This window comes from Mesoplodon mirus (genome assembly GCF_964341445.2).
Source record: "Mesoplodon mirus genome assembly, chromosome: 4".
NCBI lineage: Eukaryota > Metazoa > Chordata > Mammalia > Artiodactyla > Ziphiidae > Mesoplodon > Mesoplodon mirus.
Window position 1 is genome coordinate 74220423 of NC_138979.1, and position 18358 is coordinate 74238780.

An 18358-nucleotide genomic window follows, 5' to 3' on the forward strand; every position below is an offset into this window, starting at 1 on the left:
AAACCCAGGATAGTACTGAACCCTATAGATACTTAGATACTATGTATTTCCTGTGCTAACTGGCAGGGAGCCTATACAGCATGGATAAGCCGGGCAAAGGGATGGTTCACATCCCAGGACGGACCAATTGGGATGGTGGGAGATTTCATCACACTGCTCAGAAGAGTGTGCAGTTTAAACTTACGAAATGTTTATCTCTGGAGTTTTCGACTTAATGTTTTCAGACCATGGTTGACGGCTAGTAACTGAAACTGGGGAAAGTGAAACCACAGATAATGGTGGAAAACTGTACCTGATTAGAATGATTGAACTTGAAGTATGTGCAGAGGAGCTACACCTGTGCTGGACAGAAGAGGCTGTCCTGACCCCATGGGAACAGGGGAGTGGCCTGGATTAGGGAAGTGTTAATGGTGGCTTCATCAAGAATTACAGTTTTATTGCTTTTAAGAAGAACTGCTAACTCAAGCTTGGCTAATGAATGTCACTGTTAAGGTTTTTAGAGGATAAGAGTGAAAAAAGCTCAGGCTGATGTTGTAATTGTAATATACATTGTTGTGTGGAACTGCAGGCCTTTCCCAAGTTACTAGACTTGGGATCAATGGGATTTTACTCTGATGTCCGAGTGTGCGACGTCATCCCACTGCCCTAGATGGGCCTCCTGCAGCCAAGGTCCTTGAGGAGAAATGGATTCTTTCAGCCACCAAAAACGAAGTTTTAGGAAGGCCACTTTTTCTCCCCATACCTCACTGAGGTGTGTGTCAAGATCAGAAGCAAAAAGGTCCAGCTGAAAAATAGCTCCGATAACGAAGCAGGTGCGCCTGTGACAAAGAGCCCTCTTGTCGGCGGCTCGTCACGCGTTTCAGGCGGGGATAGGTCTGAGGATTCTTCTGGAAAGAGGAGGAGGGATGCATGGGCTCTTTTCCATTCTGTCATCCTTTTGCAAAGCACCAGACACCAGAGGTAAAGGAGAGGAGAACCTGGAGGGCTGGCGGTCCCTCCCAGCTCTACGGGAATCTGACCCCCACAGATCTGACTTTTCCAGCCAGTGATGGGGCTGGAGGAGCCCCCGAGGCAGGACTGCTGAGTCCTCCCAGCAGTTCACCATTCCCCCAGGTGTCCTGGATGTGACCTTTGTGTGAACAGAGTTGGTGTCCACATTCCCTAGAACACATGCTCTGATTGTGCGTCCAGGAATGGAGATGCTGGTACCCTATGGCAATGGCACACATGCCCAGGGCAGTGACAGTCCCATGAGTGTGACATAGAGGTCCCACTTCCGAGGCTCGGCCCTGGGAAGCACAAGAAATACAAAAGACAGGAGCAGGATTCTAAGCCATTTCACAGTGGGAGTCAGCACAATAATGCCGAACAGGTCTCAACCTAAAACCTAACATTTATATTTACAAAGTTAATTGTAAAAGGCCAGGACAAAGGAGATCTGGCTGAGAGTCAGTTCATGAGAGAGAAAAACATAGTAGGCGCTAACAGAGGTACAATGTGGTTGCTTTAAAAAAAGCAAAGAAATAGTACAGAGCTGGGGAGTATTCATGAAAACAAGTCCCCATTTAAAGAGAAAATCATCACATTCTCTCTTGCTGCTTTCAAATCACATCTGGACCATTCTGTCCATGACAAATCAGTCCATTTTAAGAACAGTAGTGACTGATTAGAGACTAACAACGGATTGAGAATCTGCAAATTATTTTGATCAAGAGAAGAGAAAACTTAAAAGGGGAACAAAATGGGTAGAAGTTGGTTTGATTCTTTCGGTGATGTTTAAGCAGTTGTCAGGTACTGAAATGGGAGCAAGGTTGCATGCGTGTGGGAAGTCTCCATTTCCCACCGAGGAAACACAAAATAATGACAATACTAGTTATGTTATAGGGCTTATGTGTGCCAGGTGCTGCCATAGGCAATTTGCAGGCAGTATGTTACTTGTCCTCATATCCCGAGGCCAGCACTGTGTTTCCATCCCCCGCAGCATGAGCAAGGGGTCTGACAAGAGGAGCTTCACTAGCGTTAGTCCCTGGGCCGTGAGGGGAAGAGTGATGAGCTCTGCCATGGGCACTGGAGATGAGCTCTAGATGAGGTGGCCTGAGCTTGCCCTAATGGACAAGGAGAAACCATGTCGGGATGGAGGGAGGGGCCTGGGTAGCCCCACCTTCTCAACATTTAGCCCAACACCTCCACTACCCCCAGCTGGTTCAAGCCACCTTATCTCCCACCTGGACCATTGCAGTAGCCTCCTCTCCACTCTCCCTGTTGCCACCCCTACCCATTGTAGGCTGGTAGCCACACAGAGTCAGGGTGGCCCTGGAAGGCGTGTCTTCCTTTCTCCAAACCCTCCAGGACTGCATCTCATTCAAGCAAGAGCTACAGCAGCCAACCAGGCCCTGCGTAATCTCCCCCTGCTCCCTCTCATGTCCCTCCTTCTCCTGCTCACCCCCTCCCCCAGCCACACTGGGCACCTGGCTGCCCCTCGGCCCTGCCAGCACACCCCTCCACCAGGGCCTTTGCACCTGCTATGCCCTCTGCCTTCAAGTCTTCTCCCACAGAGCACAGGGCTCATGCCTCACTTCCTTCCAGTCGCTGCCCAAATGCCAGGCCATCCCTGCCACCTTGAATAAAGTAGTGCCAACCTCCCTCATCTCCTCTCTGATCTGCCCTGTGCTGTATTACTTTTCTCTGAAGCACTTACTATGGTGTAGCATATTCTCTCTGCATATATGTTATATACACTCTATTACATTATGTTGTATTCTGTTGTACATTGTTCATCCATTTACTGTTTGTCCCATTAGAATAGGAAGACTCAGAGGGCAGGGCTTTGTTTCATTCACTGCCTCATCATCAGAACCTAGATGTTTCCAAACAGTCGGATGGCCTCGTCAGATTTGGTTTCAAGTGGGATTTAGGACGAGTCTGACTAATGTGAGAACTGAGTGGTTATCAGGGCTGACCATCCAGATGGAACTGCTTTGTCAAGTAATGAACTCCTGGGAGCTGGGAATATTTGAGGCTCGTCCAGGAACCAGAGCACAGAGAGTTTTTAAAAGGGCATTCAAAGCCCTGTTTGTGTCCTGAGAAATCATCATTCCCCTTATTCCCATCATAGCCCCTTTCCAACACCCTAAGGCCAACAGAGACCTGACAGAATTGGGATCATTGAAATATTAGGCAGGTAGACAAAGTCTTAGTTGAGCACTTTCAGCTGATGGCCTCAGCAGCCTAGTCTTCCCACGGCCCACAGGTTGCCTCCTTGAGAATGACAGTCCCCACTTAGGAGGGCCCGCCACCCTTTGGAAAGCAGGGAGTCCTGCTGTGTTTAAGCTGGGACTGGGGTGTCCTTTGTCCAGGGCTGTGCCAGTCAGCTTTTGCTGCAGTGACAAACAACCCCAGCATCTCTGTGGGGTACAACAGCATCATGCTATTACAGAGCCCAGCAGTCAGGCGGCCCCTGTATTGGACCTGCTGTTATGGCAGAGGACAGGAGGAGTGAGAGACAAACCACATAGTAACTCAAAGCTTCTGCTGGGATGTGGCCAGCTTCGTATCCACTCACACCCCACTGAACAAAGATGGCAGAAGACAGCAAGAGGGGGACGTAGGGACAATAACTCAGTCTGCTGTTGTGGCGGGGGCCGGGGGGCGGCAGGCAGTTGCAGAAGGATTTCTGTACTGAGTAGGCCACTGAACCACTCTACTCAGATAGCTCTGATATTCTGCTCTGATATTCCAGAATTATTTCCAAAGCCGACTGCAAAGCTGAGTCTGTCTCTTTCCCTCCCACAGCAGGCCCACAATTCCACCATCTGTCTGGAAGGCCCTTTGTTCTCTCACTGTCTTTTCTCTTTCTGGGTAGGTGGGTGGCAGGCCCATGGAGCCCCTGCTCAGCGACCTGTGAGAAGGGCATCCAGCACCGGGAAGTGACCTGCATGTACCAGCTGCAGAATGGCACACACGTCGCCACTCGGCCCCTCTACTGCCCGGTGCCCCGGCCATCGGCATTGCAGAGCTGCGAAGGCCAGGACTGCCTGTCCATCTGGGAGGCGTCAGAGTGGTCACAGGTGGGTGCCTGGGCTGCCGCCAGTGCTGAAACCACCACCAGGGCCTCGGGGCCTTGTCTGTAGTGACCCCAAAATGGTTCCTTTCCCTCCCTGCTGTTTTTGACAAACCCCCACGTATCACAGTCCTAGCCAGACCCCAGAGGAGCTCAAAGCCATGTTCTAAGTCACATATTCTCAAATTCCATCAGGGATATCAACGTGGCCAAAAAACATGGATAGTGTGTTTTTTTGATAATGTATATCACAGTACTGTTTGGTCCCATTTCCTGTGAAAATTCTCATGTAAATATAGATGGATGGATGGATGGATGGGTGGATGGATAGATACATAGGAGATAGGTAGGTAGGCAGATAGAGAGACACCTTTTAATCTCTTTTGTGCACTTTGGAACTGTAGGGTGGTCAGGTTGGAAAGGTGGTTTCAAAGACTTCCTTCAGTTCCATGGCGGTCTTTGTGGAGCTGCCTTTGCAAGAGGCAGGAGGATGTTGGGAGGGACAGCTTTTAGTGTGTGAGTCGGTTACAAATCTCATGCCATAACACATTTTGGAAAGAGGTCAATTAAGCCTTAATTTTTCACTTTGAAAACTGATCCTAGAAATATTTTATCTTCGGTAATATCATCCTTCAAGGCTTGGCATGGAGTTTGCATTAATGATTTTGATTGTTTGGCTATGAAAGAAAAAAAATAGCTGAATAAAGGGCAAGCTTCCCTCAGGTCCTCCATCAAACGTGTTCTAGGAAAGTCAGAAAGGCTAAATCCAAGACACTCTTCAGTGTGGAAAATATTTTTAAAGTTCCTTCTTATTGCCAAGCAGTTGGAATTATTTTGAATAAGAAAGTATTCAGCCCGTTTTTAATGAACGAAAGGTCTGCCCTTGGCTGCTCTAAAACTGAGCTTACGTTTTAGGCAGATCTTGATGTGTACCCATTTAAAGACGGGCGTTTTTTGCCTATCCTTTAAGATATTTTAGGAAAAGGATAGAGTTTTAACATTAAAAAAATTTTTTTCTTTTCATGTACCTAGGTTAATAAGTTTAACATTCAATGGACTTTTGGGGAGGGGGATGCCTGCTAGAAGGGTATGGGCAGGTGTGCAGTCTCTCTCCCTTGCCATGAGCCTTAGGGCCTTGATCACCTGGTTCTTGATCCAAACAAGATTTATGCTTTATCAGATCAAAACCATAAATTTTCCATTTATAGGTCTCTTATGGGGGAAAAATGCCTCCTTAACAAAATAAGCGAGGCTGACATAATCAACTATCATTATAGTATTGAAGAGCACCATTTTGGAAAGTGTGAGACAGTTGGAGCAAGATTTAAAGAAATATCTCCATCCCTATTCCTATATCTTTGTATTGCCTAATCCTAATCCTGAAATAGTATCCACACCAATCAGTCTAATTCTGGCTCAGCTCAGGCTCAAGCAAAATGCTTTTTTCTAAACATATGACTCAGAATCAAATCTTTCCTCCATGAGATGCTCACAAAACTGGTATTCCTTCCACTTTTCCAAGTACAGAAGCCCCTCTAACATTTCTTCTTCTGGAAACGAATGGGTTTAAATTTCTCATGGGTGAGTTTTTATTGATGGGCTTGCCTGTATTCAGCCAGCAGTGCTGATCACTGTCACCACTACTCCCCAACTTCTTCCCAACTTCATTAGAATGAGGAAGAAAATATTGAGAAGGAAGCAAAAGGTAGCAACTCTCTCCTGTCCTTGACTTCTTGTTCCCACCCCTGGATCACAAGCCAAGAGAAAAGCCGAACATCACCCTCCTAGGTCCCTTCCAAGGTGGCCCCAGCCTGCAGCACTGCCCTTCCTGAAGGCTTCCAACCAATAGGCTGCTGGTCAAAGGGGGCCAGGCCAGGGTTTGGTCAAGAAACAGGCTGGATATTGAGGGTTTAAAATTCAAGGGAAGAGGCAAGGAACACAGAGTAGAGAGAGACCAAGCAGGAACTCAGGCAGAAGTGGTGAGTAGGCCCCTAGTTGCAGAAGGAGCCAGTGGTACGGGTGCTGGTGCCAGGGAGGAGCCCGTGAGGCACACGGTGAGCGTGGAGCTGATGAACTGGTCAGAAAGCATTGCCACATAGAGAAGCAGAAGGATGGGCCTTCAATGCAGTAACCCAGGGGTTCCTGCAGCAGCCCTCCAGGCCCCACCCATTCTGCCCTGGGAGGCCCTGTGGGTAAAGCCTGCCAGGGACTGACTCCTTGCATTCGAGGTCCCTTTATTTTATTTTTTTTAATTTAAAAAGTATATATATTTTATTTATGTATTTTTGGCTGCATCAGGTCTTAGTTGCAGCATGCAGGATCTTCATTGCAGCATGCGGGATCTTTTGTTGCAGAGCGGGGGCTCTTCGTTGCAGCGTACAGGCTTCTCTCTAGTTGTGGTATGTGGGCTCCAGAGCGTTCAGGCTCAGTACTTGCGGCGTGTGGGCTCTGTAGTTGTGGTGCGCAGGCTCCAGAGCATGTGGGCTCTGTAGTTTGTGGCACGTAAGCTCTCTAGTTGAGGCGCGCGGGCTTAATTGCCCCACAGCATGTGGGATCTTAGTTCCCCGACCAGGGATTGAACCCACGTCCTCTGCATTGGAAGGCAGATTCTTAACCAATGGACCACCAAGGAAGTCCCTTTAAAACCCACCAGAAGATCAAATACATGAGCTCTCCAAATTCCCCCCAGGTTATACCACAACCACCTGTGAAGCATGTGTATTTCTTCTAAAATAAACCAGTCTAAATTAGTCTCAATAAATAAATAAATAAATAAGAGCAGGACCTGCAGATGGAGAGCTAGGTTGAATTCATAGGAAAAATAAAGTTTGATAGCATTTTGAGGTAAATGTTAATAACAAATATAAAGAATGACATTTGTCCTTTACATGCATTTTTTTGGTGGACATAGTGGAACTTTTTAAAAGTCAAGTTTGTTGTAGCTCAAGAAAAATCACTGCTGTAGCCTCCCATATTTTTGGTAAATCAAGCAAGTGTAAAACCAGAAGTTAGAGTTGCTGGGGCTCCATTTGTGCTACTGCGGCTGGTGGGCACCCCCCACGGTATCTCTGGGACCCAGCTGCTGGGAGGAAATTCCCCTCAGAATTTCCTCAGGCAGCGTGGGTCTCATCATGTCAGTGCATTTGGTGGAATCCAGCCTTCAGCCCACCATCTCTGCGAGCCACGTATTTGCTTCCATGGTAGGGACTAGGCTTCCACACACAACAAATCAGAGGGTGGGCTCCCCAGGTTCCCAGGCCATGTCACCTCTGCTTGCTGGTCAAGTCAGTCATGTTCTCCCAAGGTCAAGGGTCCACTCTTCCTTGTGCTTTGTTTTGAAGTGGGTAAGCACTCAGCACTCACTCTTGCGAGCCAAGTACCTTCCCTCCCCAAGCCCAGCGGGTAGGCTGGGAACACTCCAGGAACAGGCTCCAGACCCACCCCCAAGTCTCCCGTGTTTATGCCCTGTCACCCCTCCATCTCTTGTCACTGTTTCTGTGGATCGTGCTGCCTGAGGGTGTGGGAATCTTGAACTCTCAGGGCTCACACGTCATTTGTCACCCCTCAGACACTATTCAGGTCCCCTCCCCACACCATCTCTTGCTATGTTTCCCAGGAAGAAAAATAGCACAGGGAACATTGCCCTGTTACCATTCTTGGCATTCACATTAAAACCATCGCTAAAGCTCTCTGCAGGGCTTGCCAATCGCCTTATGTCAGAGTCACCTGTGGCTTTGCTTTCCATCTCCTCCTTTTCCCCCCTGAACTGGTGCCTTTGCCCCAGGCTGGCTCAGCATGGGTACCTGGAGGCCAGCTGGGAGGAGCCAGCTCGGACCATGTGCATAAGACTCTAAAAGACCAGGAGCTTTTTGAGGTCTGAAACATATCATCTTCATCCTTGCATCCTCAGCACTGGGTCTGGTACATAGTAGGTACTTAACAGATGTTCAGGTGTTGATGGACTTGACCAGATTGGACTGGATTCAGTCTCCGGAATGGTATCTTGCAGTGTTCTGCCAGCTGTGGTAAAGGGACAAAGAAACGAACTGTGACATGCACCAACTCGCAAGGAAAATGCGACGCATCCACAAGGCCAAGAGCTGAGGAGCCCTGTGAGGACTACTCTGGCTGCTATGAGTGGAGAACAGGGGGCTGGTCCAAGGTGAGTGTGGTGTGTGCACTTCCATCCTGCCCTGGGCAGCATTTGCAACTCAAGGGGTGGGAACTCAGCTCTCTCACCGTGGGCCCCAATTTAACAAGGTGGTTCCAGTCTCACCAGGTGAATTCACTTTCTCTCCCAACTCTGCACCTGCTGGTGACCCCACACGGTGTGCATTCAGAAGGGCACTGAGTGCCCCCAAAGCAGGAAGGGGTGCAATGGGTGCCAGTCTGGGACCCGTGTGCATCCTGCAGTGGGCTTGGCCACCCTGCCATTGAGAGAGCCTCAATGGTGGGAGTCTGTCCTCAGGCAGATGCAGAGGGGGCTGTGGGCAAATAGCACTTCATTGTTTCCAGGACCCTTGGGAAAGGGCCCTTGGGGTGAGGACTGACGACAGTATCTCCTAGAGCCTTGGGGCAGGAGAGTTAAACAGCATTTAAGTGAACAGCATTCGTTCTCTGCTGTTTAACCCTTGCTTTATTCATTCACCTGATATATTTGACCCATACCTGAGATAGATACCATTGTCACCCCAGAGAACCATCCAGTGGGTCTTCTAGAGCCTTTTCCCAAACACTGTAAAATTTCTGATGTCTGATTTTCTGATGAAAACTTCCAACGAGAGCCTAGAGTGTGTTTGTTTCCCTTTGGTCTCAGCAACTGGAAGCTTCCCATTTGCTTCTCTTGGTATCTGTGCTCAAAGGCTGCACACTGGCAGCCTGAGAGCCACTGGCTTTGTGTGGCCTGTGCAATATCTTAAACAGTTTGGAATTGATTGCTAACATTTAAAAATGGGAAAATTTCACCTGAAAATCTGGATTTGGGGCTTTCTACAGAAATCTGGCAACATGGCCTATATCCACATGTGGCCTTTGTGACCTGGGGCCTGGCAGGGGCGGGTGTATCTCCCCAGGCTGCGGTCCTCCAGCTCCCCTGACTCCTTCAGCCACTTTATGCTTTAATTTACCTGCCTGGCCAGGCAGAATAATGTTGCCTGGATTCCATATGTCCAGGTGTGAATTAGAATAAAGCTGTCATTATAGTTGAGGGGTCTTTGTGGTCACACCCTAAATACAGCCTGTACTAGTAAAGGGTGACTCCCGTGGCCACAGGTGTCCCTGGGCAGGGAGCAGAGGTGAGGGGGAGGGGTCAGCTCAGGCCTGGGCTGCACGGACCCGTGGGGGTCTGTGGCCCCAACATTGGTTTCTCTTTGCAGTGACCCGCAGCTCAGCACCAGTCCTCTCCTGTGAGGGTGCTTATCCCTGTTTTACAGAAGAGGGAGCAGCGGTTCAGAGAGGTTAAGTGACTTGGCCACTCTTCTCTGACACAGTCCAGCTTCTGAACCCCAATTCAGAGCTCTGTCCACATGGTGGACACAGAGTGAGGGCTCCAGAGTCACCGTAATGGGGTGGTGCCCTGCAGATGGGCGTTGCCTGGGTTTCTCCAGCCTAATCGTTCTGGTTTTGAGGACCAGGTGGACACTTTCATTTTCCTAAGTGCCTTGTACTTCCTGGTCCTGGGAGCAGCAGAACGTCCAAGGAAGGGTGTGAATAGTGCCTGAGGAGTTCGATGCAGCACTTGGCCGCCTCCTCAGCTGAGGACGTGGGCACACATTCTGGCAAACTCCCCACACCACAGCCTATCGGGCACGGCTTCCAGGAAAATAGAGCCTTTAGCTGGCCTTCCTCTTCCTAGCCAGCCAAGGAGAATAATACCTCCTGGCCTTCAGGACAGTAGGGCTTTGGAAGGCCGCAGTGCCTGCTTTTGCCACAGCCAGCTTGATCAACTATCCCTGGAAGTAAGGACAAGAAAGATCAAGGGCATGTACAGATTTGGGCTGTTGTCAGGGGTTGGCATCCAATGGCATCCAATCAGTGTGCATCCAGCCTTTGGGACGAGCACTGGGCCTGGACTGGTGCCAGCTGCTTCCCCCGCAGCAGGTCTGGCCAGAGCCAGGGCCCAGGGCAGACTAGTTCTTCCCGGCTGAGAACTGCAGGGACACTGACCTGGAAGGCAGTGTGTGTGTGTATATATGTGTGTGCACGCGTGCACGCACTGGGAACAAGGGTTGACAGTGGTGGGGACTGCATAGAACTGAACTGAGAGAACCTACGCCAGCTGTTTGCCTCACTGCCACTGCCTTCTTCAGCCGCCATCACTGGGTAGGCTGGCACGCACCCCACCCCCACCCCAGCACAGCAGTAGAAATCTGTCCGTTGCTTTTCCCTGTGCCTGCTCTGGAGAATTAGGACGGATACCGGTCCCATGGGGCCCTTATCCTCACTCACTGGGTGACCAGGCCAAGAGAAGTGGATTCCAGGGGATGGATCTTTCCCTGACATTTTCACTTGTTCAGACTGGATTTGCTTTCTGATTGATGTGTTATTTTTGCTGTGTCCTTGTCACACAATTTGGGTCAGTGCACTTTTAAACCAGTCATAGTGGATGACCCTCCTGTAACCAGCATCTAAACCTCCCACATGCCAGACTTTGAAGGTAGCAAATAAGTTGCCCAAAAGGAAAGTAGAAAGAAGTCTGAACACTGTCAGATTTCCAGTGTATCTGGACACTTTGACATCTCCCTTCCAAGCAATCTCCTATCACTTGGCCCTAAGGTGCTGTTGAGAAAGATAAGCCTATCTCCAGGGAGATGATGGACAGGCCAGCCCAAAGACATGCAACACAGGTGTTGTCCTGCACTTCCTGAAGTGAGAAGGACCAAGCATCCCTCGGGAGGGGTCTGGCATCCAGCCCTTCCTGTAGCTGGGTGAGGGTGCCTGAGAGCAGCACCAGAACCTTGCTGAGGCAGGGCAGTCTTGGAGGGGATTTGGGGCCCCTTCTCCCTCCCCCAGCCTCATCAAATGGCTGAACCCTAACCAGGCTCCCATTCGAGAGACCGACTTCACACTCCCAACCCTGCTGAGGGCAGTATTAGTGTTCTGCTCTGTTTGGAAACTGCCGTGCAGCTGCCTGCCCTCCTGGGATATTAGCTAGTTCCAGATCTGTGCAAATCATTGTTTTCTCCCACTAAATGCTGGGCCCATGTATTCAACCTGGGGATGGGGTGGGGAGGGAGGTGTCACTGAAACTGGGAGAGGATGAAATCACATTTCTTTCTAGGACAGCATGTCTTTTAATCAGAAGTTGAGATGTTTCAGTTTCAAGACCAGAGGCATTAATCACCACTGAAGTGATGGGATGTTTCTAATTAGAAACCAATTATTCTGGAGGGATTATAATAGACGGTGTTTTTAAAGAAAACCATTGGCTCTCTGTGTTAAGAGTATGGCGTCCCCTTTTACAGAAAAGATCAAAAGTGGCCGTTGGGGCTTCCCTGGTGGCGCAGTGGTTGAGAGTCCGCCTGCCGATGCAGGGGACACGGGTTCGTGCCCCGGTCTGGGAAGATCCCACATGCTGCGGAGTGGCTAGGCCCGTGAGCCATGGCCGCTGAGCCTGCGCGTCCAGAGCCTGTGCTCCGCAACGGGAGAGGCCACAACAGTGAGAGGCCCGCGTACCGCAAAAAATAAATAAATAAATAAATAAATAAGTGGCCGTTGACTTCCTGGTGCCAGTGGAGGTCCCCTGGAAGGGGACTGGCTTCACTTGTGAGGCCTCAGTCAAGCCCCAGATGTGCCCCTCATACCTGAGCCCCAGCACTTCCCAGAGGCCTTAGGAGATCAAATGAAGCCATAAGCCTGTACGTACCTGTAGCTGCAGAGCCCTAGGAAGAAGCCAGGGAGAGACTCCCATTCAAACATGGCTGTGTCGGTGCATTCCCAGGACTGCTGTTAGATGCCTTCCTGTGTTGTGGGCAGAGATGGGGGCTCAAGTTCCATGGCCTCAGAAATGAACAGACTTTGTGTCACGAGAGGGGCTTGTTCCAGAAAGCTTTCATCCCCAGCACCACTGCGGAAGCCTGCACTTGCTATGGTGGGGATTGACCCCTCCCCCCAACTCTGCAAGGCTGGGCAGCCAGCCCGGCTGGGGCACCCACTTGCTGTGGGCCTGCAACCAAGTCACTGTGATTCAACCAGCATTTCCTGAGCTCCTGTTCTGTGCCAACCTGTGCTGAGCACTGAGGGTACAAGAGTGGACAATGACCCAGCCTAGATACAGACAGGTGGAGCCAGCTGCAGACACCAGGCCACGCTAAGTCCCACTGGGCAGGTACGAATGCAGCCCCTGCCAGGGGCAGCCCCGAACAAGGGTGCTGGTGGAGAGTGATGCTACTTCTGTTGGGATCAGTGACAGTGGCCCTGACATTCACCAGTGCTGTAGAATTTATAAAACACTTTCACTCACATTCTCCCATTTGACCCTATCCCCATTTTACAGGTGAAGAAACTGAGGCTCAGAGTGGCAACGTGACTTTTTTCTTGAGGTCACACAACTAGTAAATGGAAGGGCTAGGAGTCTGATCCATGCCTTTTGGCTCTTAATCTACCTTTCCTTCAGGTACATAATAATGTCAGAGGCTTAGGTTTCTAATTTGAAATGGGAAGTAGATGAACTGTTATATGCCTCAGGTCTAACCATCATAGGCAGAAGCTTGTTGTAAAGTCAAGTATTTATCTACTCTCTCTCCAGCCCACCAATCAAAACCTTCTCTCCCAAGGGCTTTGTATTAATCATTTACACTGTAGTATAAATCTGTTGTCTCTATAGGAGATCATGCATGTTGTCTCCCCTTATTTGTGAAATAAAAAGTTGAGTCCTTAATAAAAGAAACTTGAGCATCCAAGAGCAAACATAAGAGGCACTGGGGACATCAGGGCCCTTCTCTGGGACTGTGAAACCATACAACACAGGCAGTTAGCACTCTGCATGCAGATAGGGATCAGCAAATCCTCCATTCCGTACTACTCTTGGGAGTGTCAGCAACAGTGAAAGGAGGGTCATCAAACTTCAGTACTTTTCTGGGTAGGGCAGGAGGGAGAGGGGGCAGATACCACCTTGGTCTGGAGCATTTTGTGTGGGTGAACACAGCCTGCCACTGGGTCATGGAGTTAAAGTCCAGGGCCCACACCTGCTCAGATGAGAGAAATGAACTTGTTGTAGAGCAGTGGGGTCCCCGGAAATTGCCAGGAGAGGTGCCTGCATGGGAGTGAACTGAATGCAGTTGACCCTTGTACAACGTAGGTTTAAACAGCATGGGTCCACTTATACGTGGGTATTTTTCAATAGTAAATTCTACAGTGTATGTGGTCCGGGGTTGCATCCTCAGATGCAGAGGAACTGGGGATACGGAGGACCGGCTGTACATTACACTTAGAATAACCCCCGAGTTGTTCAAGGGTCAGCTGCAGTCTAAAGGCCAATGTCTTTGCCCCCTCCATTTCCCTGCTGCCCTTCCATTCACCTAGTGTCCTTCCTCAAATCAGCTGCCTTGGTGTGGAATGAGAGATCAGAGAGTGGGGATGCCTCCCCCACATGCCAGTCTAGGTTTTAACCACTGCCTAGACATGACCATTGAATCAGAGAAGCTGTCATCCCTAAGGAACACTTTGGTTTCAACACACGCTATCAGCGACCTCAGAGCAGGGCACGTGGTCAGGACAACACAGGTGCACGTCCCTGCTCTGCAGTGACCTCACCTAACCTTGAACCAGCATCATCCTCTGTCAGATGAGTTTAGGGGTACCTACCTCCTAGGGCATCCATGTAAAGCACTTAGTGCAGTGCTTGGCTTAGGTGCTCATTTTTATCATCATCATCTTCACCATCATCATCCAGTAGTCACAGGTCTCTTATCTCTGATCAGAATCGAATTTCTTACACAGGCCTGTAAAATATTTATGTCATAGGAGATGAGTTCTTTGAATGTGGTGTGGACCCCATGAAACAGTGCGTGCCCTGACCTGGGGCTCCGCATGATGACAGCGTGGCTCAGGGCAGGAGACGGTTGTGCAGCATTTGCTGGGCATGTAGGCCATCCTTCTGCAGCAGGGGGGTAGGGTCTTTCAAACAGTCTCTGGTAAGCTGGGGGAGCTAAGTTACGAAACTGGTAGCAGCTCCTGCCCAAGGGGAGGCAGTGAGACAGCTCCTGTAGCCCACTCTGTGCTCCTGGCGCCCATCTTAAGCAAGAAGCAAGAGCTCTTGGGAGAGCCAGTCCTTGCAAGTCATGGGGGGGGTGGTCACCTGGCCCTTCTGGTTCCCTGACTATAACGTTCCAACCAGAACCTGTAGGTCAGCAGGCTGCGAATTCAGAGAGTTTGAGGGGAACTCAAAGCTAAGGCTGAGGATAGGATTCAAGGATTTGAGGATTTCAAAAACAGTTTGAAAGAAAGTGTGAGTTGAAGGGGGAAGGTGTGTGTGTGTGTGTGTGTGTGTGTGTGTGTGTGTGTGTGTGTGTGTGTGTCTAAGAAAGCATTTCCAGTTTCAAGGCTGGAGCAAAGACAGTGGGGATTTTCATCATTGTTTAAGCCTACTATTTCAGGTTTCAACAGCCTCTGAGATTTGCATTGCTCATGCCAAGTTTTGGGGGGAAATCTGTCAAAAATGCTTTTGAGGAGCTTTTGACATTTTAGCAGCCCAGTACCTTTCAGACACGAGCAGAAAATGGAGTTCCCGTAGGGGGTTCCCTGCCCCCCTGACTGTCATGCGAGGCTGTCCCATGCTGCCCCTCAGAGGCAGGCTGGCCCCTCGGAGGATGGCTCTGTGAGAGCGTAGGGTGGACACACTGTGCAGTGAGGGTTCATCTTTGCATTATTTCACCCTAACTCTATTCCTGCTCACCCCAGAGCCTGTGCAGGGAGCCCCTGCCCGTCCTCCACTCTGTAGGAGCCAGCGCTCATGTGTGTATTAAACATTCCTGTCACGTTTTCCTCTTCCCAAGATTTTTACAACTTCCTTTAGCTAATTCTCAAAACATCCCTTTGGAATCTGGTGTCATTTATAGTCGTGATTTTACAGCTGGGAGAAGTGAAGAGGAGGGAGTCCACGCCGTGGTGGAGCGTGTCATCAGCACTGGGCCACCACGTGGTGACAGAGGCCTGGTTCCTCCCTGCTGGAGAGCCGTGTGGCCCCAGAGGAGTGCAGGCCTCCGGGCAGCAGCCGGGATGGGAGGCCCGGGGGCTACATCACGGGGAAGACCGTGGACCCTCTGAGCCTCACGCTCCACCTCTCTGCAGGCGGTGCTGTGCCCTGCAGACACTATTCCTGCAGTCTGTGCACATGTATTCTGCACCTACTGTGTTCTGAGCGCCTGGCCCTGCCACAGCAGCTGTTAGTGTGAAGATTGATGAGGACTCATGGGAGGGTGTGAGCCCAGTGCCCGGCACCGGGAGGCAGGCAAGAGGTGGACCCTGCTGCTGTTACCACTACCATCTCCACCATCATCATCATCATCGCCACCCGTGGGATGGGTGGCAGGTCCCCAGACCCTGTGTGTGATGTGCAGCTGCAGGCACTTGCTGGAGAGGGGGCTGCCCTTACTCCAGGTCACCTGGCAAGGAGCTTTCCTGGCAGGTTTATTACTGCTCCATTTTGTCTTGGTTTCCTGAGTCTCGGGGAACCATATTAAATGTTAATGTCATGAGTGGCTTGAAAAAACTACCCAACAGTGACAGTGTGCTTCAAAGAAGACCAGATCTGTTTTTTAATACATGTATTTGCTTAGATTTTAAAAGCCTGAAAAATGGCTTCACAGCGATGCTTGGGGCTAATTCGATGCTATCAGGAGACACTGCCGTCTCCTCACTGTTGAATTAAAGTGGAGGCTGAGGGGAGGCCGACAGAGGTGAGATTCATTGTCTGTGCCTGTGCTACCCTTAAGGCAGCGAGCTCAGGTTACAGGAGGATGTAGCTCTGCAGCCTCTCTGGAATCACATGTGTCTTCAGGGCCAAATCAATCTCTAATTGTGCTCCTGGCAAAGGTGGATGTCCACACCTGCTTGGTGACCGGCATGGCAGCCCAGGGAGGGCTAAGCAGGCCAGGTGACTCAGGGCGCCTTCCCGGGCTTCAGGGACCCCCCGGCCAGCTCTCTCTGCTCTTGGCCCTGTGCTTACTGTTGTTAATAATAGTAGCAGCGTTTGTCCATCCCAGACTCCCTACTAGGCACCTGCTCTAAGCTGTCTCTAATCCTGGAAATCATCCTGCAAGAAAGGTTTTATTATCCTCAAGCTACAAATAAAGAAGCCGGGGCTCGTATAGGCTAAGTAACTTGCCCAAGGTCACACAGCTAGTAAAGGGGGATGCAGCATACTGACAGGCCTGTCCTGTCACCACTGCACTGTCCCTGCTGAAACTCCGGCCAAGGAGTGGGTAGTTATGCATGGATTTTAGGCCAGGGGCAGGCTAGGCACCAACTCAGCTCAAATGAAAATGCCGCAGGCCTGGACGGTGGCAGCTGCACCAAAGGGTCATTGGTGGAATTTTCCACTTTTATTTGTAATTACATAAGTAATTCTATCTTGCATGGGAAGACACAGAAGAGAAAAACTAGTCCTACAAAACCAGATGACAGCACAGTAAATTTTTTTAATGGTTTGTCTTCCAAACTTTTATATAGGTACACACACACACACACACACACACACACACAAAGGTATTGGAAAAAATGGGGTGATTTCTGTACGTGCTACTCCGTAACCTGTCTCCTCACCTGACGCTCTGAAGCAGCCTCTGTGGGGCTGGCTCAGACACCGTTCTTAGGTGGCTAAGCAAATACTCGATATTCTCAAAGGTTCTTCCAAGTGAGCACAAGCCATTCACAGCCCAGAGCTGTGTGAATGGCAGCCCCCAGGACTGCAGCTAAAATTCTGCAAAACCTAATCCCAGGGGCAGAGTTTGCAGGGTCTCACATGGCCCCGACAGCAGCTGAGGGTCAGCTCCAGCCTCTCACCTGGCCCAGCCCTGCCTCTCAGAGGTATTGGAAAGCCATGAGGACAGACGCTTGAGTCTCTGCAGAATAACTCTGGAGACACCCTCCGTGATCTCATGTGGCAGGTTTTTTTTTACAGACTGAAAAATTAAAAACCAGCGACTCAGGCTAGGAAAGATAATGAAGAAATGGTGGAGCTGGGCAGTGAATTGGTTTTTTGATTCGTGGCCTCCCATAGAAGCTCCATCCAGTTCAACCTCTAATTCATACAGGAGGAGGTAATTTGGTCCTTGGGGTGGGGCAGCTGGGGTCCTATCCCTCCTCTGCCACTCACTAATCTGTGACCTTGGGCAAGACATTGACCCCCATCAAGCTCAGTGGCCAAGGTCAGCCCCTTGGGATGGTTGTGGAATGTTCCACACTGTCATGGAATCCTACAGGTGAGCTTACAGACAGAACAAGCATGCTGCCCACATAGGCTGGAGGTGTCATGAATGCTCTCCACCCACCCAACCCCAGAGCATGTTAAACAAGACTAAGAACTTTCAGAGGGGAGACTAGTCTTTGAGGTCACCCCAAACTCTTGAGTTTTACAATGGCCATTGATCCTTTCTGGCCAGAGACCTTGTCAATTTTGCATTTGGTTTTAGTAGATTCATAGGACTGAGCCCTTGCTCTGATTTCACATAAATAATAACAACACCCGCAAAAGACATTGAAACGCTACCTGGTGTTCCTGGGCAGGAAGTGACCCAGCCAGGCTAATTGCCCCGCCGGCAGAGTCTGCAGACCTCATGGTCAGGGGGCCCATGGGAGCAAGACCATAGTCCCAGATCCTTCTCTGTTAGCCTGTGCAGAGTTTTCTGGGGACACAGAAACCCTGCCTCACCCTGGATGCACCCTTTCTCCAGGAAGGACTATGAGGACACCCCGCTCTTCTTCCTGGTGTGTCTTCTATAGCAGGTGGCGCCAGTGAGCCAAGTCAAGATGGGAAGACAAGGGCTGGTGGTGTCTGTAGAACCGGACACATGGCCCCTTCTTCCCCAAGTGCCCAGTAGTCACAGAAATAAGGCCCCACGTACACGCTTTCCCAGGGAGCAGGGCTTTTTAAAAATTTTACAACAAATTTAGATATAAAAGTCTTTAATGGTGTAGGTGGACTAGTCAAATGCCCACTTAAAATATGTAACTTATTCATGTAGTTGTATTTCATATTTAAAGTTTATATATTATGTTTTAATTTAAAAATATTGCTATTTTCATCTTTATCATATTATGAAGTTGAACCTGATAAAATTCTTGTTTCTGTGGGATCGA

General features: G+C 49.9%; 1 protein-coding gene across 4 annotated transcripts in view; it reads left to right on the plus strand.

Moving 5' to 3' along the window:
* ADAMTS17 (ADAM metallopeptidase with thrombospondin type 1 motif 17) overlaps positions 1-18358 on the plus strand; it is a 351667-nt gene that overhangs the window by 321499 nt on the left and 11810 nt on the right. For all 4 annotated transcript variants that reach the window (XM_082617115.1, XM_082617116.1, XM_082617117.1 and 1 more), the window contains 2 exons: positions 3863-4067; positions 8070-8222. In XM_082617115.1, the coding sequence (XP_082473241.1) occupies positions 3863-4067; positions 8070-8222 (358 nt within the window). The remainder of the gene's footprint in view (positions 1-3862; positions 4068-8069; positions 8223-18358) is intronic.